The sequence below is a fragment of the Phyllopteryx taeniolatus genome, chromosome 21, assembly GCF_024500385.1.
Source record: "Phyllopteryx taeniolatus isolate TA_2022b chromosome 21, UOR_Ptae_1.2, whole genome shotgun sequence".
In the NCBI taxonomy this organism is placed as follows: Eukaryota; Metazoa; Chordata; class Actinopteri; order Syngnathiformes; family Syngnathidae; genus Phyllopteryx; species Phyllopteryx taeniolatus.
This window is the reverse complement of record NC_084522.1, coordinates 5,960,512-5,984,781: the sequence shown is the minus strand read 5'-3', so window position 1 is coordinate 5,984,781 and position 24,270 is coordinate 5,960,512. Positions and strand designations below refer to the sequence as shown.

Below are 24,270 nucleotides of genomic sequence, written 5' to 3'. Positions count from 1 at the left end.
CGGCACGGTGGACGACTGGTTAGTGCGTCAGCCTCACAGTTCTGAGGACACGGGTTCAATCCCCGGCCCCACCTGTGTGGAGTTTGCATGTTCTCCCCGTGCCTGCGTGGGTTTTCGCCGGGCACTCCGGTTTCCTCCCACATCCCAAAAACATGCATTAATTGTTGGACACTCTAAATTACCCGTAGGCATGATTGTGAGTGCGAATGGTTGTTTGTTTCTATATGCCCTGCGATTGGCTGGCAACCAGTTCAGAGTGTACCCTTCCTCCTGCCCGATGACAGCTGGGATAGGCTCCAGCACGCCCGCGACCCGATTATTATCTTTAATCAGTCGCAATGCAACTAAAATCTATTTTTCCAACACGCCAAGAAGAGAAGACGAAGAATCCTCAACGTGCTGATAACACTTTTGTCCACCAGGGGTCAGAAGCTTATATCGCAGTGTCATACTGGCGAATAATTCAACGTTGAACAAGAACTTAATATTATCAAGTTCATTTCGGTTCGCGTCCGACGTGTCCAGTTACTTTCCAGCTAGTTGGAAAACAAGTCTTGTCAGCCATGGCCGAGAACATGACTCTTTTTTGGGGCTCCGGCTCTGCTCCGTGCTGGAGGGTGATGATAGCCCTGGAGGAGAAGAACCTGCACGGGTACAATCAGAAACTGCTCTCCTTCGATAAGATGGAACACAAGTCACCGGAGGTTTTAGCTATAAACCCGAGAGGACAGGTAAGAAACGTGGCATGCATTGAATCGCTGTGATTGGATAAGGTCACAGCCGGAGTCCATTGCGAAATGTCATTATTTGACATTTACGCCCCAATAGACGATTTGTGAACGCAATCTTTGGCATCGTATCAAATCAGCAGAGGTAGTGCTGTCATTCGGCTTTGTATTTAACTCGTTAATGAGTTCCTTTTATGCATATTGGGAACTTTGGACCGTTGACTTGCTTAAAGGGAAAATCCGGATCAAGCCTCTTATCACTTTCCAGTTTCAATTTTTCCATGTTTCACAGTTTTAAAAGTTCAATATTTGCGCTTGTGCTTTTACATCGTAACGCTAGCAGACTAGTTGGCTAATGTGAAAAGTAAATTTGAGGATTAGTCTGTGCCATGAATCGCTTATTAGCATCAATTTATAAGAATTAATATTTTATCAGCCCTGCAGGTTGTTTGACTTCATTATGATCTATTCTTATTTTTCATGCAGCTTCCTTCTTTCAATCATGGAAACAACGTTTTAAACGAATCCTACGCAGCCTGTTTTTACCTGGAGGCAAGTAAGGAAAGACCAACATTGGAATTGTTTAATGAAGTGTTGACATGTTTTTTTTGTTTTTGTTTTTTTACACGTCTTGTTGACATGTATCGGCAGAGCCAGTTCAAGAGCCAGGGGAGCAAGCTGGTCCCAGACGGCCCCGCCGAACAAGCCCTCACGTACCAGCGCACGTTTGAGGGCCTCACCTTTTACGACAAACTATGTAAAACGTTAATTAAGAGCGCCGATTTCATCGTCACTCGTGGTTGTTAGCCGCTTCTCAATCTCTCACATTTAAACCAGATCTGCAATGGTTTTTGTGATTGTCGTAGATGACCTAACAATGATGACATGACAGTTGGTAAGCTATCCTATGGGGTTAATTAGTCTCCTTTAAGCAGAGCTGTATGTTGCCTGACCTTTTTTTTAGTTGCCGTTATCTACTATGACTACGTTGTGCCTGAAGGCGAAAGGTGTGACTCTGCCATGAAGAGAAACTGCCAAGCCCTGACCAATGAACTCAAACTGTGGGAGGGTTACCTGCTCAAGGTGAGGATGGCGCACATGACAACCACTGTACTAAAGCGTACTATTTTATTTTATTTCCTCTCTTAAACGTATTTCATCTCGCCCCGTCTTTGCAGGCAGGATCCCACCTGGCCGGACCCTCGTTCTCATTGGCTGATGTGATTGTATTCCCAACTGTTGCTAATCTTTTCCATTTCGGGTGAGTTGGGTGGGTGAGACATGACGAGCACTCACTAGACATTTCATTAGATACACCAACACAATGTACTTCTAATACAAGTAATGTATCAGAAATGTTACCTTTACAAAAGCTAATAAACTTAAATAACCGCCGTTCCTGTCCATTAGTATAAAATATCCATTCATTTTTATTTTTCAACTCAATTTTGAGGGCGGCACGGTGGACGACTGGTTAGTGCGTCAGCCTCACAGTTCTGAGGAGCGGGGTTCAATCCCCGGCCCCGCCTGTGTGGAGTTTGCATGTTCTCCCCGTGCTTGCGTGGGTTTTCTCCGGGCACGCCGGTTTCCTCCCACATCCCAAAAACATGCATGGTAGTTTCATTGAAGACTCTAAATTGCCCGTAGGTGTGAATGTGAGTGCAAATGGTTGTTTGTTTGTATGTGCCCTGCGATTGCCTGGCAACCAGTTCAGGGTGTACCCCGCCTCCTGCCCGATGATAGCTGGGATAGGCTCCAGCACGCCCAGAAGCGGCTCAGAAAATGGATGGATGGATGAATTTCCAGTTTGCTTGCACAATGTGCATGTTGTAAAATGACATTTTTATACAGTGCATTTTCAGTACTCTAGCACAATTTGTTATTATACTGTATTGCTAAGGGTAATCTGTTTTACAGCCAGCTGAGGGAGCTTCTACTTCATAAATAAAAATGTAATTCTTCTCCACGGTCAGCAGAGGTCATCTCCACTTCTTAAAATCACAATTGCATCATTTGTTTTTACGCCACTGAAGTGCAGTAAGACACCTTTTTCTGAAATTTAAGAATTTTACATGAGCTTGCTCCTTTGTCCAAAAATTGATAAATTATGTTGTCTCGTAGAAAACGTAAGAAAGTAAAATGGTTAAATGTTGAGTCTCGAGTTAAAGCCGTTTTACCCATATTGTATGAATCAATCCAGCAAATAAGTAAATAAAATGTTTTCATGGGTTTCAATTGGACAACATTGTCTACGGTAGGAGCAACAAGGTATGCGAGTGTTAATATTGTAATTAAAATGGAATATAACTTTTTGGTAATGATTCTTTGCATCGATTCTTTTTTCAAATTATTATTTTAAGGTTGTCGGCGGAGCGCTACCCAAACGTGGCTGCATACTACGCTCTGCTGAAGGAGCGACCCAGCATCAAAGCCAGCTGGCCTCCGCACTGGCTGGAGAACCCCAAGGGACAAGACACGCTCAAAGACATCTGACATCTACAACCAGTCACAGGCTTCTTTAAAAAAATTACAAAAAGTTTGCACTATTATCAAGTATAATCAAATCTGTTAGTTGTGTTGTTTCAAAATAGTAAGGCGTTAAGCTCGAAATATTTTGATGATTAAGGTTTTGTTTCGTTTAAAATAAAAATAAATCAATAAATGAGTCGAGTTTATCAAATACCATCACATTAAAGACTTCCAATGATTTATCTTTTTGATTTTGTGCAAGTCACCTCTCACATAGACGACCAAACAAAAGGGTTATGACTTTGCTATGACCGACTTGAAATGGCGGTCACGCCTCAGCTGTCTCCCAACAGGTTTTTCTTGCACAAACCTAACCGTCATTCGCTGTGTCATCGTAACGGTTTTGATTATTATCAAGCAAGTGGACATGTGCGTGACTGAATATTTGCTACAGAACGCACGGGTGCAGTTTTGATTCTGCTGCTTGTGTCCCCAAAAACATTCAAATTGGATTGGCATTTGTCAGCCTTCACTACAGGGCTAATGCATAATGAAGAAGCGCTGTAACATGGTCAACCTTAGACAATAGATAATTGAGCAGGTTTACTTATGAGCAAGGTTGATATGAGACATATAAAAGTGGTGCATTGTACCTTGAAACAAAAGGTATCACATGGTAAGTGTTAGGGTAAATTAATGCTCACGACTAGATAAAGGTGTTTATTGCAGCGGTGTGGAGTTTTATAGACACGTCCAAGGACAATAGGTTCAATACGTGCAAAGGAAATTGTAGGCAACTATTGAAAACATAACGTTGCTTATTCAACGCACTTTTTTTGTTTTGAATGTTTTGTTGAGTTCCCGTGGAGGTTTTTGTTTGCGTTTAGATTTGCATGGCTTATGTGTTGTGCACACAATCGCTTGATACCTGCAGAGCATCCAAAAAAAAAAAAAAAAAAGTGCTAAATCATCATGACGTTTAATGAAAACACACGGCATGCAACGCTCATACATACAACATAAAAATCGATAATGGGAGTTGTGCAAAGTTGTTAATGGTTAAATATTGCGACAGAAATTCCCATTAGATGATTTGCTCAATCTTTCACGTGCTGGTTGCAAGGTAACGTATTATTTAAGGCGTATAAAGTTTATTTGACTTGGGGTGGGGGTGGAGAAAAAAAACTTGACTTGCCGTGAAATATGATATTTGTCGAGTTTAATCTGTGGGTGTGACTCCATCAAACGGGACGGTGATATAAGCGGTCGTGCCACAAGCCTCCTCACACGCCGCCGCTGACTGAGACGGGGAGTCGCAACGATGGCCACGGACATGACTCTGTATTGGGGCGCCGGATCTCCTCCGTGCTGGAGGGTGATGATCGCCCTGGAGGAGAAGCACTGCGACTACGACAGCAAACTTCTCTCCTTTGAGAAGGCGGAGCACAAATCGCCGACGGTGCTCGCCATCAACCCCAGAGGGCAAGTGAGTTGGACTTTTCATGAACCGTACATATGCAATTTCATGAGTTGAGTCACTGATTTCGACTGTTCCCTTGCTGAAGCTTCCTACCTTCAAACATGGGAACCGAATCATCAACGAGTCCGCTGGTGCCTGCTTGTACCTGGAGGTAAATTAAATGCACTCACACGTATCGTGTACGTTTATGGCATCTTTTGCATACACTCTAGTATATAGATACACCCCTGCAATAGAATGGAATTGCGGTAGTCTGCAGTATTGCTGCTGAGCATGCACAAGTGGCAAAAAAGTACTCGCACCAAGTATTAGTACAGCTACTTACTTTAAAAAAAAAAGGCTAGTAAAAGTCGAAATCATGATTCAACTTCCTTGCTTCAAAGTATAAATGTACGTTCTGCAATATACGATCTGCACTGAAAACAAATCATATGAATTCATTTGAACATGTAATCGTTTGCAAAATGAGGTTGAAGAAAATTCAAAGGCCTTTTTTCAGTGTGTCAGTGCAAAAGTAAAAAAATAATTTTTACTGTCAATTGTATACAATATCATGTTTGATTATTTAGCACGAAGGGGGGATGCACACAAAATCCCTCATCACACAACATCCCTCTTTTATTTACTTTCATATTTCTCATACTTAGAAGACAAAATGCTTTAAAAACAACATTCCTTTGAATTCACTTAATTTGCATATGTTTAAAATTGCTGCTGCTGTAATTTTTTAAGGGGAATGGGAAAATTACATCAGTTTACCACATTCTGATCATGTGCAACTTATGTACATGTTCAAGCTACGTAAATTCAAGTCTTTTTTTCAGTGCTTTGCTAACATTGCGAACTGACTAACAATAAAAATACTAGATTAGCTAATGATAATAACTGAACAATGTATCATATGTATTGTATTTGGTGCTCTATACTGTACGTCCAAGATCTCAACCGTATTTGACTTTACCTCTCTGTTTATGTCTTTTTTATGTTACGTCATTGTCCGCAGAGGTTGTCAAAAAAAAAGGTGTGATAGTTTCCTCAGTGAGGAGTATTAAGTACAGATTTTAGATTTGAAAAGGTAGGGAGTAAAATTAAAAAAGTTAAAAGAAAAATAGTACATACTCAAGTACAGTACAGATACCTGGAAATTTTTCTTCTACAGTAACAAAATGTTTGTAAGTTTTTGTACATTTCTATTATTATTTTTTTTTTTAACATATAACAGAATGAGTTCAAGGATCAGGGAACCAAGCTGACCCCAACCTGCCGTGATGAACAGGCCATGATGTTCCAGCGCATTTTCGAGGCTGTCCCACTTGGCCAGAAGCTCGGTATGCAAAGAATCTGACTCGTTTTGCAGGTTTCCATCTTTTCTTTAATGGCATCTTGTGATTTAACACTTGATCGCCTTTGTTTCTAAGTTCATGGCTCTTGGCATCATCACATGCTCTTCCTTCACCCCCCAAGAGGGAAGCTCATTACCAACAGGCCACCCTGAGAGATTTGAGCACACATCATGCGCTTGTGACAAGCCTTTAACAGGGCGTCAGTGATTTATAAAAAGTCCCAATGGTAATCCAACAAAGGATCACATGTTAGGAGTAGCGAGACAAATCATAAGATGAGGTATTTGGTTTTTACACGGGAACGTTGCCGAAGTTTGACATTATCTAAACCAGAGGTGTCAAACTCATTTTTGTCACGGGCCAAAACACATTGATGAATAATCAGTTTTAAAATCAGAAGCCTATAAAAACATTTTTCAACTATTACATTTCTTTTCAAAGGGGGATTAGTAATGAAAAATGCTTGCAAATATCTCAATGGTATTACACTAGAACAAAACTAGCAATTTTGATTTGGTTTCGCGGGCCACATAAAATGATGTGGCGGGCCCGAACTGGCCCCCGGGCCACCAGTTTGACACCATGATCTAAGCTGACTGATTTCTTAAGGGTTTCGAGGGTACATTTTGAAGTCATAAAAAGAAAGTATCTTCATAATAGAATACAAAGTACAATAGAACAAAAATTTGAGATAGGAGCACTGCACTGCGGCAGTGAACGCCACTCACTTCCCAACAAGCAGCAGTGAGGCAGACGGTCAACAATTTCAATTACAAACGAGGCTTCAAGCTGTTTGTTGCCACTCCTAGTGGATGTTTGCTGCCAAACTAGACACAAAACAAACAGAATTACTCGTTGTGTGCATAGTTTGGCCTGAAGATAAGTCTGTTTAGCTAAATGCGAGCAATTCAAAACACCAACCCTTTAAGCGATGGCTATTTGTACACAAACACAGCAGCAACACATGTAGGCAGACAATATTGTAATACTCACAGGCATACAGTATATAGTCTTTATTCTTTGCAAAAATGACTCCTATTACTGCAGCTTACAGAGAACTTTGTCCATGTACAGTATAGCCGTTTGTCTGTATTACACTGGCCCCAGGTGGCCAAGGCACATACACTCAGAAGGAGCAGTACAATGTCCATTGAATTGAAGCTAAAACGTTGCAAAAATGTTTTCAATCTTTACTTTCTACTTAATTTTGTCATTGCTGTATGTTTTTATAAATTATAATAATAATAATATTGTGGAGTGCCATGTTTCTTGTTAAATATGACGAAAAATGTTTTTTTTGTGAGGCTGGAAAAAAATAATGCCCTTTCAGTTCGTTTCAATAGCGAAAAATGATTTGAGATACAAGTGTTTTGAGGTACCGTACGAGCATGGTAACGGAACGAATTAAACTTGTATCTCAAGGCACCACTTCATACTTTTTAGGAATAAAAGTCTTGTTTTTGATGAACACTTAGGCCTGACTGTACTGTGACGTTGGTCGTGATTTTGTTACTTGGAGAGCTATTTTTTTGTGTGGTACTTGGTGTAAAATGTTTGAGAAACATTGCAACGGAATAAAAAAGTGAATTAAATATAATGGTAGAATACAGGCACAACATATAATAGAATACAAACGTGACTCTTGCAAATTACATGTCATTATAAAAAAAATAAAAAATCTAATACGGGTATGGTGTTGTTTGTGAAAGTAAAGTAAACACAATAGCTTATAGTGAGCTGCACAAGCTACATATTAATAAGTAGCGTTATGAAAAGTAAGGTACAAGTATCCTGAATAGAAGGGAAAAAAAACAGTATTTTGACGAACATTGAAAAAAAGAAGAATTAATTTTCCCAAATCAAACTTCATTTGTATTTATATTTCCAGACATATAGCTGGTATGGTATGCCACAGTAGCAACAACAGTGTAAATATAAAGTGAATGAGAGAATGAGTGTCCACAACCTCACAAGATCTCACCGACCTGTTTTTAACTGATTTCTGAATGACTTTTTGTCGTGTTGCAGTTGACATTTTATATTACGAGTGGAAGGTACCCGAAGGGGAGAGGCATGACTCTGCAAAGGCGAGGAACAAAGAGGCTGTGCGTGTGGAGCTCAAACTGTGGGAAGGATACTTGGGGAAGGTAAAAGATAAGCGCAAAATGCATTCTTGAGTTTCAGTTCATGTCAGTGGAAGTTTTATTTTGGTAGAACAACATCCTTTTACTCCACAATGGCGAATTTGTAAAAGGTAGGTCAAGTTTGGTGGCAATGACACACGATGAAACTTGACACCAATGTCTGCAAAGAAACAGATTGTGTTTTATATGGGGGGAAATGGTCGCGCGCAAATAACACAGACAATAGAAATCATCAAATCAAAATGCACATATTTCCTCAAATAGTGGTCTGTATTATATTAGATTCTGTGCCTCAATTAATCACGAGGTGCGTGGTACACCAGAAGAATTAAATGCCACACCTTAAATAGACAGCTGCTTTTTTTCTTTCCTTAAGAAAAACCAGGTAGGCTGTTATTACCTTTTACAATCACCATTATAATAGGCAGTATATATTGTTTTATATTTATTATACCCATTGTATGTTTTGTTAGTATGGAAACATGTACAGTTATTTAATATTGTTAGTAAAATGCAAAAAAAAAAAAAAAAAAAGCCTTGTCTACTTTAAAACACCTGGTACTTGCAGGAGTGAACTGATTAAATAAGTACTGTACTGTAAACGCCAGTAACCACTGAAGTAAGGTTTTTGAATGAAAACAGCACCCTCCGGTGGAATCCTGCCCATAATGCACATTCACCTATAAATTAATCTCAGTTACGCATCAAACGTTATTTGCATAATATGGCTGTTGAGTCGTAGCTGAAACCCCTCTTTGCTGTTTTACAGGGGTCAGGACCTTTCATGGCAGGAAAGAGTTTTTCCTTGGCTGATGTGACAGTTTTTCCATACATTGCCTTTGCCTTCTACCATGGGTAAGTGTGTTAATGGTTGTATTAGGTTGTAACTTTCCAAAAGGACTGCTAGCGAGCAACACATTAATAAAAATCAAAATTAACTTTATATTCCAGGTTGTGTGCTGACCGTTTCCCTAAACTGGCTCAATATCACAGTATGGTGAAGGATCGGCCCAGCGTCAAAAAAACATGGCCTACTGTCTGGCAACAGAATACAGACAAGTTGAAGGACATCTGAGATGCATACTAACCCTTTGTATGTTGTAGTGCTCACATATACATGCGACCACTCTTTTGCATTGCATGTCAATGTCAACTTACACTGTCTTTAAAACATCTTTCTTCTGTAGTTTTCTGTACTTTAAACGGCAACTTTTGTGCTATGAAAGTCAGTAAAAGCTCACTTTCAAATACACGTGCAGTAATTTGTTGTTCTCTTTCATGGTTACTGCAGACTTATTAGCTGAAAGACCTTTTGGCTACAGAGACAGTTAGATGGAAAAATACAACACTCACATAAACTAATAAAGAAGCTCAGTGTGTCCCAACAGTCCAAAACTTTGCATGAGCATAACATACTTTTTTACAAGAACTGAACACAATGTGCCACGTATTCAGATGATCTGTGTTCGAATCGCTCCGGCTTCCACCCCCATCCCCAAAAATGTATGTTAGGTTCATTAAAGTTGCTAAATTATCCATATATGAGTGTGAATGATTGTCTTTATGGGTCTTGCGGTTGACTGGCAACCAGTCCCGGGTTTACTCAACCTCTCACCTGAAGTCACCTGGGCGTGGCTCGTCCAGTTAATTGAAGGTTTGCCTCAGTCTTTGCCGTAACTCGAAAATGGCCTCACATTTTGCTTAATATGGTAAGCAAACTGAGATTGATTACCTCACCAAAATGTTTGATTGCAATGCTGTGTAAGTTTTCCTAACCATCCATCCATCGGTTTTCTGTACCGCTTCTCCTCATTAGGGTCATGGCCGTGCTGGAGCCTATCCCAGCTGACTCTGGGGGAGACATGGGGTACACCCTGAACTGGTCACCAGCATATCGCAGGGCACACATAGACAAAACCTTTTGCACTCACATTCATACCGACAGGCAATTTAGTCTTCAATTAACCTAACGTGCATGTTTTTAAAATGTGGGAGGAAACCGAGCTACCCGGAGAAAACCCATGCAGGCACTACTGAGAAAACATGCAAACTTCAAACAGACTAGGCCTGATTTGAACCAGTGTCCTCTGAACAACCAATCTTGTTTTAATTGATTTTACTTATGTCTGCAAACATTATGCAACCACGTGTTAGGCAATCACAGAACAGGTCAACTCCAAATATATGAGGAAACTGCTAAACAGACACAGTCACTGTGGACTCACTGAGAAAATGGAAGCGTATTTAATCCTAATAAGCGTCCTCTCTATTAGTAGTCTCTCCTCAAGCCAAGGTAAAACGATTTTTATTGATTTTCATGTATCAGTGTGGTTTATCTTATATACTGTATAGACTACTTTTTTTTCCATTTCTGTAGAATGTCATCGGGAATTGTTGGAGAATGTTGACTTTCCGGGGACGGACATCAAATTTGTGTACTCTCCTGATGCGCAGCACTGTCAGCATTTGTGCACACAACACCCGTCTTGTCTCTTCTTTACATATATATGTGCTGACTGGACCAGTGATAACAGGTAAAAATACAAATTTTAATGAAAATATGCCACTGAATGGAGGAAAACCTAAATACTAAATTAAGTATATTGGGCTTTTGGGTGAAATTTCAGGATGAACCTGATATGCACTGTACCCCTTACAGGTGAACTTAATTTCACCCTCTCTAAAATGTTTAATGCCCATGATCAATGTTTAATGTTTCAGTACATTTTGCACAGCTTGCTGTTTTCTAACAAGGAGCTGAAAATTTACAACGGGTGTTTGGTCCATGAATCAACCACTACATTTTAAATGATATCTACTTCCACACTATCTGTGAGTTTTACAGTCTCTCTGTGAAACCTGCTGGTGAGACTCTAAAGCTCAACCGCCACTCCCTTCTGACAACATTCTGTTTGAAGCAAGGCAGTGGCGCGATATTGTTGGTCAATTGTTAGATGTCTTTTTGGCAGAGGTGGCACAAAGTCATTGCTTTGCAAATCACAAGTAAGTCTCAAGTTTTTGCCTTCAAGTCCCGAGTCAAGCCCCAAGTCGAGACAAACAAATCCTGAGTCAAGTCTCAAGTCGAGACATGCAAGTCCAGACTCAAGTCGCAGGTCCTACACTTTGGGTTTTGAGTACCTTTCGAGTCATTTTACCAACAAAATAAAAATATATTTTAATATCTATAATATTTTTCTTTAATTACTATGTATATATTATATACTGCATTATATATGTACTATATTTTAAAATACATAATTATTTATCAAAACAAATTTGATAAACAAGTGGATTGAACCGGAAAACTAGGGGGCTGATTAAAAAATGTGTTTACCTTACCAGTTGTCCATAACTTTTAGTGAGTGTATATTTAGTAATTGTTTCCTGGGCCTCTCTACAGGCATTTTTACTGCTACCTTAAGTCTACGCCATCTGGACAGCCCAAAGTTCAGACCCCTCTCCTTGGTGTCACCTCCGGGTATTCTCTCAAACCCTGCGGCCCTGACCCACGTAGGACCCGCATCTCCATTTCACACAAAAATTATCCAATTTTAAAGTATGCTAACCATTTTTAAAAAACTGTCCTTTTATTGAATGTACAAGAGCCTTGTCTGTCTCGCGTGTACCCGAATGTGGACTTTCCGGGGGCAGACTATCGGGTCTTATTCACAGCTGACTATGAGGAGTGTCAGCGAGTGTGCACTGAAGACCCCTTCTGCCAGTTTTTTACATTTGTCAATGACGTCTTCACACCTGCAAAGATCAGGTAAGACTAATTTACGTGGACAAGGAGCTGAGGTCAGTAGAACGAAGCGTTTCTTCAAGGTTGAACCAAAGCCTTTTATTTGTGTTAGTCCGACCACACAGGCAAGCATAACCTCCTGTAATTAGCAATGTGTACTCTGACAAGAACGAGTCAGTCGATGACAATAAATTGCCCTGGCATCACCAACATCCAGTTAAATCCTGGCTCCACGTTACATGAAATCTAAAAACAGTAACTAATCATCATGTGGTACTCGATGGATGACATTAAATGATGGAACTGTACCAGTTCTTTTATCCTGGGGCGTTATGGGGTAACGCTTCATTTGGAATTAAAAGGACCATTCAATGCAACAGCGATTGAAAACCATTTCTATTGGTGTCTTCTGGCTGATTGTTTACATGAAAAAAATAAAATAAAAACCAACCAAGCGACAGCTAAGTTAAGGTACTTGTAAGTCAAGGTACCATTGTAGACATAGATACAGTAGATTGATTGATAGGTAGATAAATGTAGCCCAAATGTCTTCAATAATGCAGTTGACTTTTGTTTTAGGTATAAATGCCACCTGAAATTCAGCTGGCCTTTACCACGGACCTCAAACGTAAACAGGAAGACTGGTTTGGTCTCTGGTTTCTCGCACAGCACGAAACTCACTCAGTACTCCGACACAGGTCAGAAAAAAAAGCCAAGATCACGCTGTGTAAACTTGCACCTTTTGACCGTATCGCATGGTCGTGTTCCAGCATGTTCCGTGAAGCTTTTTCCGAGCACCGACATCCCGGGAAGCAACATAGAGTCACAATCTGCCGGCACGCCAGAGCATTGTCTGGCATTGTGCTCCGCTCATCCACGCTGTACCTACTTCTCTTTCGAGAGGTAGCCAAAGAAAAAATTCCTTGTTATTCCCTCTCATTGGGTATACAAAAAAACATGGCCTTTTTTCTCAATATTTGTGCAGCAAAGCCCTCACCTGTCACCTGAAGAGCAATCCCAATGAACTAGTGTTGAAGGCCAAAGAAGATGTAACATCTGGGATAGCAACACACTTCTGCCAACAAAATACCGGTGAGTGATACCAAAACTTTCACAAAAAAAAAAAGCTCTCGAAATGCAGAATGTAAGGTGAGGTAAGTAGGTAGGCAGTACTTGGGTTGTAGCTGTGCTTAAGTAGCGGCTAGGCTAGTTCAGTGATGTAGTAGTTGATAGATTCTTCAGGTATCGGTACTTTACTTAAGTATTTTGTCGTAATAATAGTATTTTTTTTTCATGGCGAATAAAAACAGCCCAAAAACTACACGCTACCACAATATTGTCTCCCTTATCTGAAAAAATATACACGTTAGGTGTATGTTTTCAGTTATCATTAGCTAATTTGGCATTTTTTTTAGTAGTCGTTTCACAATGTAAGCAAAGCTATGGGATATGGTGTTTTTATAGCATAAAAGCCAGAGCCGAGGCAAGATCTTGGTTTAAAAAGAAAACAAATGTTTTGTTTTCTCATTGTGCCAAGTTATCAAAACAGAACTAGTGTCTGCTAGTTACGTAGCTAATTAGTTAGCTGGCTAGTTGCTAGGGAGGAATATAGTATGTTTTTTCATGACTGGGCCCAAGACTAATGTTATCTTTGTATTAAAAACATGGTTTTTGTTCTACTAAGTACATTTGGAGGTTTTATATCAACAAAGCGCAAATACTTTAAAAAATGTAGTTAGTTAGCAGCTAGCTTAGCAGTATCACCCAGTTCGATTTGGAAAGCTTTGTATTTGATGACAATCAATTGTATTTTGTTTTGTGTGTATAAAATTTACGACTTTCATTGTGTAACCCATCCATCCATCCATCTTCTGTACCGATAATCCTCACTAGGATCGCGGGCATGCTGGAGCCTATCCCAGCTATCTTCGGGCGAGAAGCGGGGTACAACCTGAACTGTGAAACAAATTTATGTCCAGTTTCACTTTCAACTACAATGTACTTTGCCAAAACAGCCAACAAATTGTTCATTCGTTAAAGAGTTAGAATTTTACCCTTTGTCATGTCACACATTCTCACAGGTAAGGTGTTGCTAGGTGGAATTTGTGGGGCACGCATTTGATAAAGACAGGCGGCAGCAGTCGAAAGGAAACTCCTGTAGCATATATTGGTTTTGGATAAAAAGGTAATTAATTTTGGAGAAAGAATAAGTTATCACCTGTGTTACTTCCGGTTCAGTTCGATTTACGTTTAACGTTACAATCAAACTCTTTGTCTCGTAAAGGGGAACCTCGTCTTTTTTTTTTGTATTCGTAAATTTTAGTAAAAGTGACGAAAAACCTTTCTCATAATCTGAAGGTTGCTACAGGAATGAAACCCGAGTCCTCGATTTCAGCGGCTTTAACTATTAAACTCGAACACACAAAGCACGACAGGAAGTGGAATTTTATGTTTCAATGTTGAGTGTTTCAATTTTATGTGGTGGCTAAAAGTACTTGATATTTGTGATTTGACATTTGTCTTGTGAGGTGAAACATCTCATCTGATTCAGATTTGACATCAGACCTGTGGCAAACAATCATTAGTGACATTGGTGTCATGATTGATACTGGGAGCATTCATGCAAAGTTCGTAAAATGACTAGACGATCCAGGTATCTAGGGAAGCTCTTAATTAGTTTAAGATCCGGGTGACATAAACCAGGCTTCTTGTGACCGTCTGGCTCAGCAGGGGAGAAGGCAGGAATGCAGAACAATCGGATGTTGTGGGGTTGCTGGGGCCATTTTGTTGATCGCGTGTCTACTACACTCCTCACAACTTTGTTTTTACAATTTTGATTTATTACAGCATCCATATCCGCAATCTTTCTGATATGCAAAAGAAAAGCTTTATTGCCACCTGCTGTATCTATTATTATTTCATTAATATGTAGGCCTGCTTTTCTATTATGTAAAAAAATGTTTGGTTATTTATCTCCAATTTGTGTTGAAATTCAGCTATTTTTTGGTCAACATGTTGTTCTGTGCCAACAGACTGGGCAAAGACAGCTCTTGACGGGGTCAATTTCCATGGTTCAGACATGCTGTTTGAGTTAGTGGACGACGAAATTATCTGCCAGAAGACATGTTCTATTGATCAAAATTGTCAGTTCTACACTTATGTCAATGAGAACTTTGAGGATTCAGATATCTGGTAAAGTCCATGATACTTTCTGCCATCTGTCTGTATGACATTGATACAAGCACAAGTTCTTTCCAACAGGCGTCACTGCTATCTCAAGCGCGTCACCACCATGCCAGCTCCTCCCAAAGTTACCAAACTGGCCAATGTGGTGTCTGGGTTCACTAAGAGAAACTGCATTTAGACGACCATCTTCCTGACTAATCATCTTCTTGTCAAATGCATCTATGGAACAAATGAAACAACTATAAATAAACATTTTTTTAAATTAAACTGCCTCTTGTTTGAAGCTTTTTAATTTTTTAATTAATGAATTTATTTATTTATTTATGTATTTATTTATTTAGCACAGCGACAGTGGTTAACACAGCTGCCTCACAGTATTGGTGTTCTGGATTTGAATCTCAGATCTGGCCTTCCAATTGGAGTTTGCTTGATCTCGCGCTTGTGTGGCTTTTCTAGGAGTCGGCTACTCTGGCTTCCATCAACATTTAAAAAGCATGCCTGTTAGGTTCATTAAAGACTTGAAATTGCTCATAGCTGTGATCGTGAGTGTGGATGCTTGTTTGTTGATCTGTGTGATGTGTGATTGACTGGCGACCAATTCCGTGTGTGCCCCACCTCTCACCAAAATGTCAGCGGGGGGATAGGCCTCAGCTCACCGTTGACCCTAACGATTCCAGTAGCCATCTTTTCACATTCAATTTTATACATTTTTTTTGACAGTGAGCAGTGTGCCCCTACTTTTTGAGGCAAATATTATGTCCTAGCTTTTAAGATTAATTCATGTAGCTTTTCCGCTCCCATATGTTAACAGATACAGTTCAGTATATATATAACACATTTTTTAAGTGTTAATTGTCAGTCATTGTGCTTACTGAAGACAACATGTGTCAGTCAGCTGAAACTAACATACTTGGGCTGTGCTCTCTTCTAGCAGCAGAGGTTGCTCAACTCAAACAAACTCCTCTGGTTTTTCCTTTATTTTTGGACTTTCAAATTGCGCAGAAAAAACAAATCAGGTTTTAATTTTAACATCTAAACTGAAGTACTTTTATCATTGCTGCTTATATGCAACTATTATATATCAGAATTGGGTAACATCAAAGTGCAGGTCATAAAAGGAACATAACGGAGATATAACTGTACCATGTTCCAAATTATTATTAAGTTAGTAATATGTTAAGTTTAAGTTAAATATTTACAGGGAAGCGCAGCAGCTTGAGGAAAATAAAGGCAAAATTAAATATTATTGTTATATTATCTAACCTGTGAAGGTAACTCTGACTTTTAAAAGACAAAACACGAAAAATGTGTTTTTCGTGTTGCCAGAGAAAACTCAAATTCTCCTTGTGCTGAGTTTCTGATGATTTATGCACACATGCACAAACAACCAAACATGCACACAGAGTGGAGAGTTCAACTGCAAATAGTAAGCATGTGACTGGCTATGTTTAATTACAAAAATGTTCTCTATTTCAGATACTATTTCAGATATTTCTTTTTCTTGCATTTTAAGTTGTTCTCACAGGCATGCCCGGCATACACAAGCACATACACGCACGCATGCACACACATCCACGTACACACACACACACACACACACACACACACACACACAAACATTACTGCTGCCTCTTCCCGGCTCCCCTCCCCCGTGGGAACCTCCATGCAGTGTGACTGTGGTCGTGCTCTCTGGAAGCTGTGGTGGTGACTCTGGCTCCTCCAGCCAGAACACTGCCAGGCAAATTGTGTGTGTGCGTGCGTGTATGCGTGCGTGTGTGTGTGCGAGGGAGCGAGTGTGTGCCATGTGTGTGCACTCGCGTCCTCCACAAACATTCCACCACAATCCCATCCGTGCAACCGCCGGCCGACCTTGCACGAGAGCCATGCCGCCACAGTGGTTCAGTCCAGACGCCAGCCCTGAAGACTCACACAACACACGCACACGCATGTCTCCGCATAAACAAACCCCTCTGGAAAAGGCAAAAGGCAAAAACACAAGGCAACAAGCGTACAGCGTTGGCCTGTGAGCACACTGGCTCAGATAAACAATGCGCACGTTGCAGAACACACAGATTTTTGGACCACAGACCACAGACATTGTATCCCGGAGTAGATCAAAGCATTCTCCAGCAAGCACACAAGTCTCTCTCATCCCCTCATTTTCATGAGGCACAACACAGTTATGCTTGTCGACTTGAGAGACGACCCAACCATCATCCATCACTGTTCTCGCCGACCCCTGTGGGATTCACACTCTTCCTCTCATCTCGCCGTCGCTTTGTCATCTTCCCGCTCAGCAACAGAGCCACCGCGCCGCACATGCTTCGCAAACGCAGCCTTTGAGATCTGTTGTATTGTTTTCCTCTGTCTTGTCCATTGTTGAGAACACACCGGCGCCGAAAAAAAACGGAGAGAAGACATCTTTCTGGTAGACCACAGGATTGGAGTAAAAGAATAGCAAAGGGGAAGAGGATACATGCTGATATGGGGGAAAACATAATTACAGGGGTGCAGGACAATGTGATGGATAGCTTTGCCCTGCTGTGCCATCCCTGAATCATCGTTCGTTCCCTTTAGAAACTGTCCTTTGCTGATGTGAATTAGGCTGCTCCTTTTTAGAGCTAAGGAGCATACAGGCAATGTGTTTGCACAGAACACAATCATGGTGACATATTCGACCTGTGAGGACGAATTGCTAACCGCTAATAGTTTAATTGACAACGACCAGCACTGGTGATTACGAAGGCGCTGGGTAGATTGGATTGATATGGGAGCATATAGAGCCTGAAGTAATTTTAGAATTTAGATCGCAAATGTAAGTCGATGCTGGTGCTAATGCTAGTGTTTAGGCTAGCAGAGAAGGCCTTCCTGGCGCTGATCATCCACCACTGATTATTGGTTGTCCAGTGGCTCTGCAATCATGATATACTGTAGTTCATGTATTCTTGAATTAAGAATATTAGGGACGCACTGAAAAAGAATTATGATATGACGAGGATCAAACCACCTTCATGGTGATGATAACAAAATACACAACCAAAATGGAAAGGCACTTAGCTTTTATGGAGATTTTTTTTTCCCTAAAACATTCTTTGCCATCAGCAATTATCTCATGTATAATTGATTTGGAAACTAATACAAACATCACAGCTGAGAAATCATTGCTTTCTGTTAAACATACACATATGGCTCTGTTGGACATTAGTCTATTTGATAATCCAAATCGTCCATTTGCACACAAATGTTGTCTTCGTTGTTCCTTGACACTTTGTGATTATCAGAAACATTCAGTCTGATATGGCTTGTAGAGTCCTTTAAAAAAGAGACAGTCCTTAAATGTTCATTATTCGCTTGCATCATTTACAAGGGAGCTTCATATCCCTTGCACAGTTCATTTGGGTTTACAAAAAAATGGTTCTCAAAAAGCTCCAATTTCAGTCGCCCATCCTTGGGCCGACTTGGCTGATCCACTCAAGCCCCTACGCTGGATTGCGGAAGAAGCCAGAGGTGCAAACGGTCTGAAAGAGACGAGCGGTGGTCCGGTAGTTGGAGAGGAAGAGGAAGGGGCAGGAGGAAGAGGCGAGTTCCTGGAGGTGCCGCGAGGGGACGCCTGCGTCGGCCTGGGCGGACCCGAGGATGGGGACGCCGCGGGGGATGGCAGCCTGTGAACTGTAGCTAGAGCCGTGGGGGCAAGGAGGGGCGGCACCCCCCGCTGGCAGCCGGCCAGGGGTGCGAGGCGGAGGGTTGCGCCCGGCGGGTAGCTCCCCATCAAGGCGAGTTCCCTTCGTCCGGTGGGGAACGGCGGTGAGGATGAGGCTGGCAGGGAGGCGGACATCTGGGGGAAGGACATCCAGGGCCAAGGAGGGAAGGGCAAAGCGGAGGTTGGGGGCGACTGAAGAATCAACGGGTCCAGCTCGCTTGCACAGTGGGAAAGATGGGTGACCAGGCGGGTGCCGATCGGGTCCGGAGACTCTCCTTCAAGGGAGCTGAGGTACCGGACCACCTCTCCAACGCACTCCCTGAAGCCCAGAGTCCTGTAATCCACTGCCAGAGCCCTCGCGTCAAAGTATCCTGGAACAAAGTGGGTGAAAGTTGTCAAAAAAGAAGAGATTGCATCAACAATTTGTTTTATTTTACCACATCTTACTTCATCTTACTTATCTTACCTTTCCCTCCCATAGCATGAAGAAGTTTGAGGTGATCGACAGTCATTTGCAGAATTTCAGCTTTCTCCAACTTTGAAGAGCCCTGAACAGAAGAGAAAGCCCGCAGTTACAAGTTGACTACACCCAGAATTTTTGTAGTAAAAAACACAATATTTGGACTAGTATCTGGTCAGATTTAATCTCATTCAGAAATGATTCTGCTGATGCCAATAAGACACTTCGTTAGCAAATTACAACATAGTCTGATGAGATTTGAATGACATTTTAGCATCTGAACAGGTGAGACTGCAACTATGTTAATTTGTCATTGCATCCAAAAACTTGGTTTCAAATTACAGCTTCAGACACATCTGGCTCAAATCTTTGAAGATTTTTTTTTGGGGTCGATTATAAAAGACAAGGATTCTCGCCAAAACTGATATTACTGGATATCAAAATGTATACTACAAGATTTTACACAAACAAGCAACCATTTGGCTTGAGTTGTCACCTGTTTCTCAAAAGCACTTGGCACCAGCCTCCTTAGCTCCGACAGGCTGTGGTTGATCCGGTCCCTGCGCCTCTTCTCAATGATCTATTGGGGAGCGGAAGAATATTGAGGCTATAACCATATTGTACATTACTATTTTAACAAAGAAATTGTATCTTTTTTGTCAAAAATAATTTTTAAAAACTTGTATTCCACACCAATGGCATACAAAGAAAAATCGATTAACATCAAATTGTTTAGCAGGCTGTGACATACATGCCAGAACAACTGGTGGCACTGTAACTTCAAACTGTGAGGCCTATGAGCCAATCAGAAATATGCGGCAAAGACTCTCCGTAAAAATCCGGGCTAAACTGAGCTCCTCCCCGACAGGCAAAGCTTGTCCTTCAGTCGTCCAACATATTTCTTTGAACCAACTGTACTGCTTTCCTATTTAGCTTTAGTGCAATCTTGTAGCACCTTAAGGCATTTAAGAAAGCACAAAAAAATGTGAATAGTTGAATATTTCAGCAAATAACGGAGGCTAGATCCCCCCCCCCCCCCCCAAAATAAACAACAAAACAAAACACATGGCTACATCTGCAAATTGTGAACAGTTTATATGAATGTTCATTATGACATAACTATAAACAAGAGCTTTGTAGTCATGGGTGATCTAAAACTGAGTTGGCATGTGGGAAGAAGGGCAAACATCTTAGCAAAATTTTCTTTTTTCAAGATACTTGTGTTCAACCGCATTAAGACTTCAATGCACTCACCCCTCTTCTCTTCTTTCGGGCCAGAATCTGTGATGCACTGCCAGGGGACATGGAGCCGGTGACTGGGCTGTATAATTCAGCAGCATATATGGTAAGTCTACATATTGTTATCATTACCATTCTTTAATATAACACAGAGTCAGAATGAAACATCAGATCTCGTTGGGCATTTGCTGCAAAAATGTGTTGTGACCAGGCGTGATTTAAGATTACATGCTGTTCTACTTTCCATTTGTATGAAAACAGTTTCGGAAGGTGATTTTACAGCCTGGAGGCCATGCGCAAGCTCTCATGGGCCACAATCCGAGATGGTTACACCCTGCCAATGTTTGTTTGTGAACGGACCTGCAAGGGGGAGCGGCAACATTGTCCCTTTTGTGTTTTTATTAGATTTTAACGCTGCCAATTTAGTCGTGTGTTTTTGTTTAGGACGCCGTGTGATGGCTTCCACTTGAAAGGGCATGTCACGCCGAAATTCAATTGACCCGGGCTGTCTTTCATGTCACGTACTGCCTTGCTGAAGTCCTGTGATGTCGTCAGAATTCCTGTGAATACAAACACGTGCTGACAAATAAGATGGAATCGGTTTGTCCGTGACAACCCAATGTTCATGTCGCCTGCTGACTGCGGTTCCTTATAAAACAGTTTTTGAGAGGCTTTTTTTTTTTTTTTTTGCACTGATTGGACCTTTGATTTAATGTTTTAAACCTTACAGCTTTTGAAACCTACAAAACCTCATGTGTATATGACTTCACCGACTGTAAATTCATTTGCAAAGTGAACATTTCAGACACGGGGTTCAGGAAGTTTCTCTTTACATGGAACTGATTTATTTTTCACTTGATCTTAGTCTGCACTTTAACTTTTTGTAGAGCCTGTTTCACCTTGAGTTTGACTAGTAATACAGACACTTTGTTGGGTACATCGGCCCAATCCACTGAGATCCAATACAACAGCTGTACTCCAAATTCTGCCTTTATAAAAGTAATTATTTTTTGAGTCAGAGAGATACAACACCCTGTTTATTGTTGTGGTTACATTATGCAGTGGTGTACAACTGAACTACATCACATGCTTCGAATATTTTGGTAACCTTATTAAGATACCCAAGTGGGTCAAAATATTACAAAGACCCCTCAGTGTGATGCAGTGCAGTTCTACAATAGAAGACATCTTTGTAAAAGCAGCGTTACAACTACTTTACAACCCTTGTATTGGATCTCATTACAATGTGCGGCCAGTGAATGAATACTTCTTTTCACTAATATAATTCAAGATAAAATAACATTTATTAGTCCCACAATAGGGATTACAAATTTTGAAAATCAAAGATCAAAACGTCTAGCTTTAAATGAAAAGGAAAAGTGTTACATTACTTATTTATGGAAATTCAAATTCTAGGTTTTTGCTTTTGTATTTACAGGTATACATTTTATTTTCTGAAGATGAAGTATCACAATAAATTTTTACTGATGTTTCAGTCTCTGTGAATGATTGTGTATTTGATTGTATGCAATCTATGACATATTATACTATATATATGTATGTATATTGTACAATGGTGCACTGTTTATTAATCAATACGTTTTTTCTTGATTTCCTACTTAAATCGAAATCTGAAGTTGCTGATAATAATTAAGTGTGGAATGAATTTAAATAAGTAGCACCATGAATGGATAAATAAACATTTCTTACAAATGTAATGATATTTTTTAAGAAATTGTGAACTGTTACTGCAACTGTTGCATATTGTGTTATCATGCTTTAATTGTTAGTTGTTATTTTTATTACATAACAGTATTGACATACTGAGTCAAACTGAGTCTCAAGTCTTGCTATTTAGTTGTTGTTTTTTTGACTGCCAAATGTCAATTTCATGTGCAGTACATTTCCTTTGTCCCTGTGTCAGGTGTGCGGTGGGGATGCTCACCAGTAGCCGTCCTCTCGTCCCACATCAATCAGCTCGTCCGTGTCCGACTCTGAGCTGAAGTCGTGAGGTCTCTTCATCTTGCTGGCCCTACGAGGTCGACTGACGGCGGATGCTCTTGTTCCTCTGCTCGCTCGTGAAGAAACCCACGCTGAAAATTTGCTTTTGGACCGTGGACTGTGTCCTGTTGCTTATAAGAAGGCTTCTGCTTGTGTAAGTGTTGCTTCCACTCGTCTGTCTTCCCTCCTCTACTGCTTGACTAGTAGCGGTGGCACTTGCTCGACCCCCGAGGGCCCATGACAAAGTGTTGAGAATTCCCAAGCTGCTATTGGTTTCCCTCTGGCATGTTCTCTCGCTGTCACAGCCACCCAGTGACAACATTTGGCAGTTGAAGCAGGGTTGCCAGTTTTGGCTTCAATCCCCCCCCCCCCCCCCCCCCCCCCCGGTCGCCTCCTCTTCATGTCCCTCCTCCCACCCTTTAATCTGCCCTTGCTCGGCTTGTCAACCCCCCCCAACCACCACCACCACCCTGTCCTTCCAGCCCTTTGCTCAGTCACCCTCTGTCAATTAGCCTCCAGTCTCATCCTGCTCTCCTTCCTTCCTTCTTTCTTCCCATGCTCCTTTAATTGTTCGCTCATGTAGAACAATGACTGTACTAATTTGTGGCAGAAAGGTGAGGAGTGTGGGAATGATGGACCATGATGGACTCCATCTCCATTTGTATTAGTACAACTGTGCGTGCATGTTTGGGAGTAATTAGCAATTGTTCTCACAGGTGAGAAAAAAGATGAAGGCACCTTTGATTGGTGTTCATTTTATTCTTGTAATCTCGCCTCTCAATTGGGCTCTTCTGGAAATCAAACTCCTAACCTTTATACCAACTTTACTTGGCTTTTGTGGAAGACTTCATTGGGACAAGGTGAGATGGAAAGGAGCTGTTTCGAACGTAGGAAAAGACAGCACCGAAGTCATCGCACAACAGCAAGTATTGCTGATCTAAGTCTGTAGCGTGAAACTGCTAAGTTAATGGGCGGCCTGTTGCTTTAAATATTGCTCCTTTAAAGCATTATGGGTAACAAATATCTCCTTTCCTTTCATAAAGATCACTCAGCAGCAACCTATGCTAAAGGTAGGGTATAGGTTACATCGAGGCACCTTTGCTGCGCAATTTAAGAATTCAAAAATTCTTCCTCATCTCTCTCAGTTAGGAAAGGAAAGAAAATTATCAAAACCCATAATCTGAAGAGGCCCTATGTTTAGATATGGGAATTGATACGAATTTAGCGATTGCGATCGTATTATCGAAACTCGATCCATTTCTTTATCAATTCTCTCATCAATTCACATTGGGTGAACCGGTTTTCGATTCCCATCCCTACCTATGTGTTCTGTACTATCATTCATTCGAGTCATCCTGCAGGATAGGCGGAGATGACCAAAGTACTCACACTCTGCTCTTAAGTAGAAATAGGGGGGAAAAAAAGGCTGAAATGTACTTAAGTACCACAGTAGTAATTTTTATTGTCAGTTATATACAGTCCCCATTTTGGTAAATTGGCACAACAGCTTGTGGTTTTTACGCTGGCACATTTATCACCACCAATCAGTCTTGGAGCCGACGACATCAAATAATTCTCTGAAATAAGGCCATGGATGGGAAATAGTGTATCCTGCTTCTCTGAATCTGTTGCGTCATTGTTGTTAATGATCCCCTGGTTCACATTCTACCTCATAAGTCCCCAAGATACGTCTTTTATTTGTACTGACATCATCCCCGGAGGTTGCGAAAAAGTAAGGAGTAGAAATACTGTTTTCTAAACGTAGGGAGTAAAAGTCA

At 40.9% G+C, this 24,270-nt stretch overlaps 4 protein-coding genes across 5 annotated transcripts; 3 read left to right on the top strand and 1 right to left on the bottom strand.

Moving 5' to 3' along the window:
- The first annotated feature begins 465 nt into the window (after positions 1-465).
- On the top strand, positions 466-3,416 carry LOC133470803 (glutathione S-transferase A-like). The gene is made up of 6 exons (XM_061759639.1): positions 466-731; positions 1,215-1,280; positions 1,380-1,485; positions 1,693-1,811; positions 1,907-1,989; positions 3,089-3,416. The coding sequence occupies exons 1-6, from the start codon at positions 564-566 to the stop codon at positions 3,219-3,221; spliced, it is 675 nt and encodes a 224-aa protein (XP_061615623.1). The 5' UTR covers positions 466-563; the 3' UTR covers positions 3,222-3,416.
- Positions 3,417-4,281: 865 nt separating this feature from the next.
- LOC133470804 (glutathione S-transferase A-like) lies at positions 4,282-9,414 on the top strand. The gene is made up of 6 exons (XM_061759641.1): positions 4,282-4,683; positions 4,763-4,828; positions 5,900-6,005; positions 8,049-8,167; positions 8,934-9,019; positions 9,116-9,414. Exons 1-6 carry the CDS (start codon positions 4,519-4,521, stop codon positions 9,237-9,239), a joined length of 666 nt encoding a protein of 221 aa, XP_061615625.1. The 5' UTR covers positions 4,282-4,518; the 3' UTR covers positions 9,240-9,414.
- An 886-nt stretch (positions 9,415-10,300) lies between these two features.
- On the top strand, positions 10,301-15,359 carry LOC133470802 (coagulation factor XI-like). The gene is made up of 9 exons (XM_061759638.1): positions 10,301-10,457; positions 10,542-10,698; positions 11,565-11,674; positions 11,768-11,930; positions 12,486-12,604; positions 12,677-12,809; positions 12,892-12,998; positions 14,939-15,098; positions 15,168-15,359. The coding sequence occupies exons 1-9, from the start codon at positions 10,349-10,351 to the stop codon at positions 15,268-15,270; spliced, it is 1,161 nt and encodes a 386-aa protein (XP_061615622.1). The 5' UTR covers positions 10,301-10,348; the 3' UTR covers positions 15,271-15,359.
- Positions 15,360-18,134: 2,775 nt separating this feature from the next.
- Positions 18,135-22,837, bottom strand: heyl (hes related family bHLH transcription factor with YRPW motif like). Of its 2 annotated transcripts, XM_061760865.1 has the most exons (6): positions 22,437-22,837; positions 21,017-21,051; positions 20,507-20,573; positions 19,749-19,832; positions 19,259-19,340; positions 18,135-19,163 (listed from the first exon to the last, which is right to left on the bottom strand). In XM_061760865.1, the coding sequence occupies exons 3-6, from the start codon at positions 20,555-20,557 to the stop codon at positions 18,511-18,513; spliced, it is 870 nt and encodes a 289-aa protein (XP_061616849.1). In that variant the 5' UTR covers positions 20,558-20,573; positions 21,017-21,051; positions 22,437-22,837; the 3' UTR covers positions 18,135-18,510. The 2 variants fall into 2 exon arrangements, with proteins under 2 accessions (XP_061616849.1, XP_061616848.1); XM_061760864.1 differs by lacking the exon at positions 21,017-21,051 and having other exon boundaries at positions 22,437-22,836.
- Between the last annotated feature and the right edge of the window lie 1,433 nt (positions 22,838-24,270).

Coding starts and splice junctions, on each gene's coding strand:
- LOC133470803 (XM_061759639.1), top strand. CDS start 564: ATGGCCGAGAACATGACTCTTTTTTGGGGCTCCGGCTCTGCTCCGTGC. Junction 1,486..1,692: donor CACCTTTTACGACAAACTAT/GTAAAACGTTAA, acceptor CCTTTTTTTTAG/TTGCCGTTATCTACTATGAC. Junction 1,990..3,088: donor GCTAATCTTTTCCATTTCGG/GTGAGTTGGGTG, acceptor TATTATTTTAAG/GTTGTCGGCGGAGCGCTACC.
- LOC133470804 (XM_061759641.1), top strand. CDS start 4,519: ATGGCCACGGACATGACTCTGTATTGGGGCGCCGGATCTCCTCCGTGC. Junction 4,829..5,899: donor GTGCCTGCTTGTACCTGGAG/GTAAATTAAATG, acceptor AACATATAACAG/AATGAGTTCAAGGATCAGGG. Junction 9,020..9,115: donor GCCTTTGCCTTCTACCATGG/GTAAGTGTGTTA, acceptor TTTATATTCCAG/GTTGTGTGCTGACCGTTTCC.
- LOC133470802 (XM_061759638.1), top strand. CDS start 10,349: ATGAGGAAACTGCTAAACAGACACAGTCACTGTGGACTCACTGAGAAA. Junction 11,931..12,485: donor TTCACACCTGCAAAGATCAG/GTAAGACTAATT, acceptor CTTTTGTTTTAG/GTATAAATGCCACCTGAAAT. Junction 12,810..12,891: donor ACCTACTTCTCTTTCGAGAG/GTAGCCAAAGAA, acceptor ATATTTGTGCAG/CAAAGCCCTCACCTGTCACC.
- heyl (XM_061760864.1), bottom strand. CDS start 22,513: ATGAAGAGACCTCACGACTTCAGCTCAGAGTCGGACACGGACGAGCTG. Junction 19,833..20,506: donor CCCGAAAGAAGAGAAGAGGG/GTGAGTGCATTG, acceptor GCTCCCCAATAG/ATCATTGAGAAGAGGCGCAG. Junction 19,164..19,258: donor TCATGCTATGGGAGGGAAAG/GTAAGATAAGTA, acceptor ACTTTGTTCCAG/GATACTTTGACGCGAGGGCT.